Consider the following 7,064-nt stretch of genomic DNA (forward strand, 5'->3'; position numbering starts at 1 on the left):
TAGAATAATAGTAAGTAAGTTTATTCGTACTAAATAATAATTAAAGTTAAGTAAAAGTAATTAAGTTAAAATTAATTAGTAGATTAGTNTATATATATATATATATATATATATATATATATATGTTACATATAAACGTGTATATATTAGAAAGTATTGATTTTGCCCAGGTATGCTGTCCCTGGTTCTTGAACGTTCTCCAATTGTCAGCCCTGGTATACGTGACGGGGCGGGAGGCCTTACGTAGGTTGCCCAGCCAATAAGAGATCGACTTTCCGTTGTCACGGTGATAGTGCCGTAAGCTTCTGACGTCAAAGCGTACTTATAGTGACGTCAGAGAACGCGCTACGTGAACGGGCAAGTGTGTTTACAGAAAAATTGAACTTGAACCTGCTCATGAACTTGAATTTGTAGTGCAATTTAGTGCTGAGATTGTTGCTGATCGAATGAATGATCGAATAATCGGCACTGGCAACGTAATACTGCCTTGTCTCTTTCAAGTGTGGCCGATATTCGAAAGTCATGAAACGATGTGACGACGTAACGAGGTCTAAATTTAAATGCTTCATCGAGCGGATACGCGTCAAGATTCGCAGCGAAGCGTTATACCTGCGAAGGAATAATAGTCGAGGCTGTGCCGAGAACTAATCGTAGAATATGTGAATTTTTAAGCGTTTTGCTAGGCACAGTCCGGAATTACTTAAACTTTGCAGTACGAATGGAGTCATGTATTATCCGATCGATCGGGATGGTTAATATTCGCAATCGGAAATTTTCACGATTCTGGCAATTTTCGAGTGATTACTTCGTTTTCGCTAATTCTCGCTGTGTTAATCGCAATATTTTCAACAACGGTGGTGAAAAGGGACGAAAAGGAGAGGGTGGAAAGAAAGGGCAATGGGAAGAGGGAGAAGTATGGGCACGTGAAGAGGTCAAGGTGACAGGAGGGGGAATCATTGCGAAGGTCACGAACAGCACCGGCGCACCACTGACCTTTAAAAGCTGCGTATCGTTTGTTCCTGCTACAGTTCGGTTTTGGAGCTTTTAGAAATCAGACTGAGCTTATACATCACACGCGCGCGATTCACTCAACGCATGACTGTCAAGAATAAAAGATTACATCGCTGACAAATTTTCAGCGAAAAATAAGAGGTAAGGAAATAAATGAAAGATATAAAAAAAATGTATATGTTTTATTTTATTTATGTTATTTTATTTATATATTTTATATATAAATAAAGTAATATAGGGAGAGGTGAGAGAAAAAGAAGAAAGAGAAAAAAATTGTGATGGTTGCAAAAGATAATAGTCAAACTTATAGATAATAGGTATTGTGATTAACAAGAAAATATAATATATTGCATATTGTTATATGCTTGCAGGAAGCATTGATACGACACGTATTCAAGGTACAACAAGAAATATAACGAAGAAGAGTGACGTATGCGTGAGAAGACAACAACTGTATAGCGAAGAGCAAGTACGAGCAAACAATAACAAAAGAAAAAAAGGAAATTAAAAAATTAGTATATAGAGGAACAGTGAGCAAAATAGAGCGATTTAGAGCTCTCTTGAGAGGAGTGTGTAGGTGTTTCCAAGATAATGACAATGAAGATAAACAACCCTTTTCAAATGAAAAAATACAACGGAAAGTTACGATTTGCGAACCTCCTAGGAAGTTTCGACGGCGTATGTCAAGAAAGGCTTGGTATGCTAAGCAGCTTAAGATGGCTTATAAGAGGAGAATGCAGATGATCGAGTCTGATGAACTCTATAACAGTTTAGAAATTGAAGAACCGACAGTACCATTGACAGCAGCAAATATGATGATAGATCCTGATAAGTTTGACAATCTAGAGATAGCAATCCCGTCAACATCAACAACAAACTATCCACTATCACGATCCACGATGTTACACAGAGAGCTTCAGGATGCTATCCAAAATGAAGATAGAATGAATGAGTACAATGGATATGATGACAGTCAACAGATTGTAGAATCAGTTCCATCAACATCAACTGCAATCCATTCGGATTCGTATCAATCCCTCATTCAAGAAAAAAAGTCATTGAAATTTGAAATAGATAACATAGGAAAAGTTATGACATGTTGTAAAACTGCTGTTAATCGCTGGCTATCTGTTTTAGATGAAGAATTTCCTGAGAAAGAGTATTTACAAGAATATGAGGAAGGAGCTGATAAACTACATGAATTACAATGTATAGAAATAGAACTTGAAAATAAACAGGAAAAAATAGAAGAATTGGAGAAATTAAGAAAAAAAGCTGAAGAAGCTAAGAAGAAGAAAAAGATATCTATATTAATGATACACCTCCCAAATAGTCAATATACCACTATAGAGGTAAAGGAAGGACTTACTTTAAGGAATGCAGTATCAAAAGCTATGGAACGTCGGCAATTGATTTTGGATGACTGTGCAGCTTATATTAAGCAACGTATGACATATTTTATTTCTTGGGATACAGACATATCAACTTTGCCATGTAAGGAAGTGTTTGTGGAGTATCTGGAAACATTTCCTGTTCCAGTTTTTTGGACTCATAATTTTGCGGGTACCAAAGTTTTGTTAGGTTATTGTTATGTTTGTGGAAAGAGTGTTCTTTATGGATTTATCTGCAAAGCATGTAATAGAAAATTTCATACAAAATGTGTAAGTTATGCATCTTTACTCTGTGAACATATACGAAGACGAACAGCTTATTATGAAAGATTATTGGCTAATAATCCAGCTACAGGAATTATTCAAATTCCACCAGTACCTGTACCGAGTATTAGTTCAAGGAGACGAATTAAAAAACCTGCTCAGGACACTGAACCAACCACAATTGATAAGACCACTCAAGTCACTACAAGAACAAAATTTTTGCGATATCCTAGAAGAAACAAAAGACATCAAAAATCAAAGGACCAAGATGATTCATGTGCTGATGATACAGAATCTGAAGATAGTATTTTCAGTCAAGATTCAATAAGAGATTTTAAAATTGTAGCGGAAGAAATCACGTATGAAGACGATGATGAAAAGGGAAAGGGAACTTACGGAACTGTGTATAAAGCTGATTGGTATGGACCTGTGGCCGTGAAAAGACTTAATATTGAAGTTCCTACAGAACTAGAAATAGAAATGTTTAAAAATGAAGTGAACGTTTTACGTAAAATTCGGCATATGCATGTGTTATCATTTATGGCTTGTATTGTTAAACCTTATTTAGCAATTATTACGCAATGGTGTGAAGGAAACTCTTTATATCATCGTCTGCATGTCGCAGAGGACGAATTAGAAATGATTACAATTGTGATAATTCTTAAACAAATTTCAGAGGGCATGGATTATTTACATGCCCGAAATATTCATCATCGGGATTTAAAAAGTAAGAATATTTTTTTTCATAATGGACTTCATGTGAAGATTGGTGACTTTGGCCTTGCAGTAATGAAGAGTCGACAACCGAGAAATAATAGAAGAGATGAATTGGACGAAAAGGACGAAAGGGATGAAAGGGACGAAAATGATGAAAATGATGAAAAGGATGAAGAGATTGAAAAGGGTAAAAAGAATAAAAAGGTAGGCACTGATGACAAGATTAAAAAGACTAAAAGGACTACTACAAAAACTAAAAAAGAGTTAGAAGAAGAGCTAGAGAACCAACTAGCTGGTTCAGTTCGTTGGATGGCTCCGGAAGTTTTAAGGTTTAAAGAAGACTATCCATATAGTTTTCAATCTGACGTATATGCATTTGGTATAGTAATGTATGAATTATTTGCTCGTGATTTACCGTATGGTTATAAAACCGATAAACTGTTTATTTTATATAATGTAGGACGTGGCGGTTTAAAACCCGACGAGAAAAAAATACGTTCTGATACACCTAAAAAACTCGTAAAACTTTACAATCAATGCATTGAGTTTGAGAAAGAGAAGCGACCATTGTTTCCCTATATTTTAAGGCAAGTGTACCATGTTTTCAAGGCTACACCGAAAATAAGAAGAACGACTTCTTTACCATTAAAGACTGACGTGTTAGCAGATACCTATATTGAACGAGCTGACGATGTTCAAGACTTTCTCACATCTGACGCTGATGATTATGATGACGAAAAAGCTGATATCGACGCTAACATTAATGCAAATGTAAGCGTTAGCAATAGTGCTAGTGTTGTAGATGTTTTTGCTGACTTTTAAAATTGATAACAGATAGTGAACTAGCTAAAATTGGAACAAGAATAGCTTTCTTAAATAACGTATTTACAATGGAGAATAAAGATATAGAGTTCAGCAATGAGTAGTAACTGCACATGCATCAAGCTTTTCTCTCTGTAAATCTCGTTCTCTCCAGCGATTGGTCACGTAGTCGGCCGCCAGGGGAAAGTGAGATGTTCATCGCAGGCGCAGTTTGAACTCTGTATCAGAAAAGGACAGCATTTTTGCTCCAATTGTCACAAATCCTGCTGCGCTTTTTCCTTCAGCGATTGGCCAAGCAGTTGGTAGAAGAAAGGGAGAAGTCTAGTGCAGTTCAATCTCACTATCTCAGAGTTAGAAAGAGAAGGTAAGCCTATCATAGATTTCTTTCTCTTTCTAAAGTAAGTAAAGCACATGTGATCGAATGCGCAGTTTGTTCTTATTACAGGTCTAGCAACGTATAAGTTTGTTATTCTATTTTTTTTTAAGAAGTTTAAAGAAAAAAATCTTTGTAAAAAATGATATATTGTATATATATGTGTATATGTGATGTAGCGTATATTGATTTTGTATAAGCTTTACGAATAGGGATCTGGACCGAACTGCGTCTTAAACCAATTAATAAGATTCAATCAACATAATAAGAAATAAATACGTATGATAAGTGTTATAACTCTTATTACACAGGATGCGGAAACGCTTGACGTGCGGCAGGATCGAAATGATTTTTTACATCTTTTTTTATCTCAATTATATGCTCATTTTGATTCTTCTTTTATATTTTAAGATGCTGTAATATGTATTCATTGTCAAGCAGAACAGTTTGATCTGAATATGATAGTACAACGATTAGTTTTTAGCTGTTACTCTGTTCTGCTTTTCAAATATAATATGGCCTAAGATAATTGAATATTCAACATGAATAGCAAGCATATTAGAATATATGTATTAAAATTGAACAAGGTGATTAATTATACAAATTTCGAAAAAATTTTTAATAAAATGTTTATCATAAACTTTGCGTCTCTAAAAAATTTAATTAATTAAATCACCGTTTTAAACTTAAGTTTTAAAGTTTTAAGTTTATTATTTAAATATGACATCGAGACAAAAGGTAGACATTAAATATATATGTACAGACTTTTATAATGTGTCAATCTATGTTTAATTGTTAAATCATATTTTAAACAAAATGTGGATCCTTTCCTGTATTACAACGGCATTCAAATCTTTACGATGCAAATATTTTTAGTGCTGTTATAATACGCGAAATAACAATTTTGAATTTGGAATCGGTCTAGAGAGAATATTACTGTCAGTTGACATCGGAAAATTGTCATTATGTCATATTTTAAATCTCTCTCATTCCATTAGAAAAATATAAAAATATTAAAAAAAATTAAAAAATATATTTTTATATATATATGTATATACGCGTAAAAAAAAGTGAGAAATATTTATTTATGTACGTGTATACACAAGAAAAATATATCTAAGAAAAAAACGGAATAAGATGGACCACAGACGGAGTAAAATGATTCAGTTGCTAGATCTCGCGTTTTAATAGCTTTTTTTTTCTTAGAAAGTTACCTTACCTTCTCTTATTTATGTACATGTATGTATGTATGTATCTATGTATGTATGTATGTATACACATATATGTAAGGAAAAAATAAAATATTCGGTATCATTTTTATAATTAATGTGAAATCATTTCTCTACAGTGATATATGTAAGAAAAAAATAAAATTTATTATTCTGTATTATATATTTATGTATAATAAATGCGTAATTATTTCTTTATACCAATTCTATCCTGCACAATCCTTACGTCTCATCTAATTTCTTTCATAGGACAGAAATTTAATTATTCAAAATACACGCGCTAAGTATATCCACATGTTATCGATTTGCATATAAGATCATTAATGTCTTAACACATGAATGTATGTGTCTATAAAAATACATACGTACATTCATACATACAAATGGGAATGCATATATATTTCGATGCATAAATTCATGTGTCAAAACATTAATAATCAAAGAAGTATTTACATCAATAAACACAAGGAGTTTATACTTAAAGAGATATACTTATCACCAAATCGTACTTAATAGTGTATATAATAGAAAACGTGCATGTTTTTCTTTTTTTTTTTTAAAGATGTTTTAGCTATAATATCAAAATATCAGCCAAAAATTAAAAAGTCAATATCAATAACTAATATGAGCAAAAAAATTTTGTTATAAATATGCCTTGAAATCAACTGCAAAAAAAAAATGAAACTGATAATTTACTTATAATGGCTTTATGCAGCGAAATGATCTTATTTTATTACATTTTTAAGTAATTTTTAAACGATTAAGTGAACTCAAATGAATTTTTGCACTATACAGCATTTGTAACAATATCGCTGCAATATTGCAATGTTCCAACAGTGTTACTGCAACATTGCATGTTACAGCAATATTGCAGATTTTGCAGCGATATTGTGCAATTTTGTGCAATTTTATGCTGTAGATAATACAAAAAATGCGATTTTATATGAATATCAAATCTAACAAAACAAATAAATCATTTTTTAAAAAATTGTGCTCAAAATACAGATATTCAGATATAATAATAGAGTAATTCAAATTTGTATACTTTTGATAATGTTTTTTTGAGATGTGATACATCTTTAACGTTATGAGACAAAACACCCAATAGGTATATAGTTTTTTTGAAATTTTGTTATTAATATTTATTAATTTAATGATTATATAACAATATAGTATTTCCATAGGCCTCGATTTCATAACAGGTATATGATAACTTTAGCATCAACAATATTTATGAGTGTATCATCGAAATTACAC

The 7,064-nt window shown here is 32.3% G+C and overlaps 1 protein-coding gene and 1 long non-coding RNA gene across 2 annotated transcripts; both read left to right on the plus strand.

Annotated features, from left to right (window-relative positions):
• Positions 1-864: 864 nt before the first annotated feature.
• LOC105623043 lies at positions 865-1,510 on the plus strand. Its single transcript, XR_001046515.1, has 2 exons — positions 865-1,152; positions 1,383-1,510. It is a non-coding gene; the product is annotated as an uncharacterized LOC105623043 (long non-coding RNA).
• Positions 1,511-1,691: 181 nt separating this feature from the next.
• Positions 1,692-4,205, plus strand: LOC105623044 (serine/threonine-protein kinase A-Raf). Its single transcript, XM_012204446.1, has one exon. The coding sequence runs from the start codon at positions 1,692-1,694 to the stop codon at positions 4,203-4,205; it is 2,514 nt and encodes an 837-aa protein (XP_012059836.1).
• The last annotated feature ends 2,859 nt before the right edge of the window (positions 4,206-7,064 follow it).

The sequence above is a fragment of the Atta cephalotes genome, assembly GCF_000143395.1.
Source record: "Atta cephalotes unplaced genomic scaffold scaffold00052, whole genome shotgun sequence".
NCBI lineage: Eukaryota > Metazoa > Arthropoda > Insecta > Hymenoptera > Formicidae > Atta > Atta cephalotes.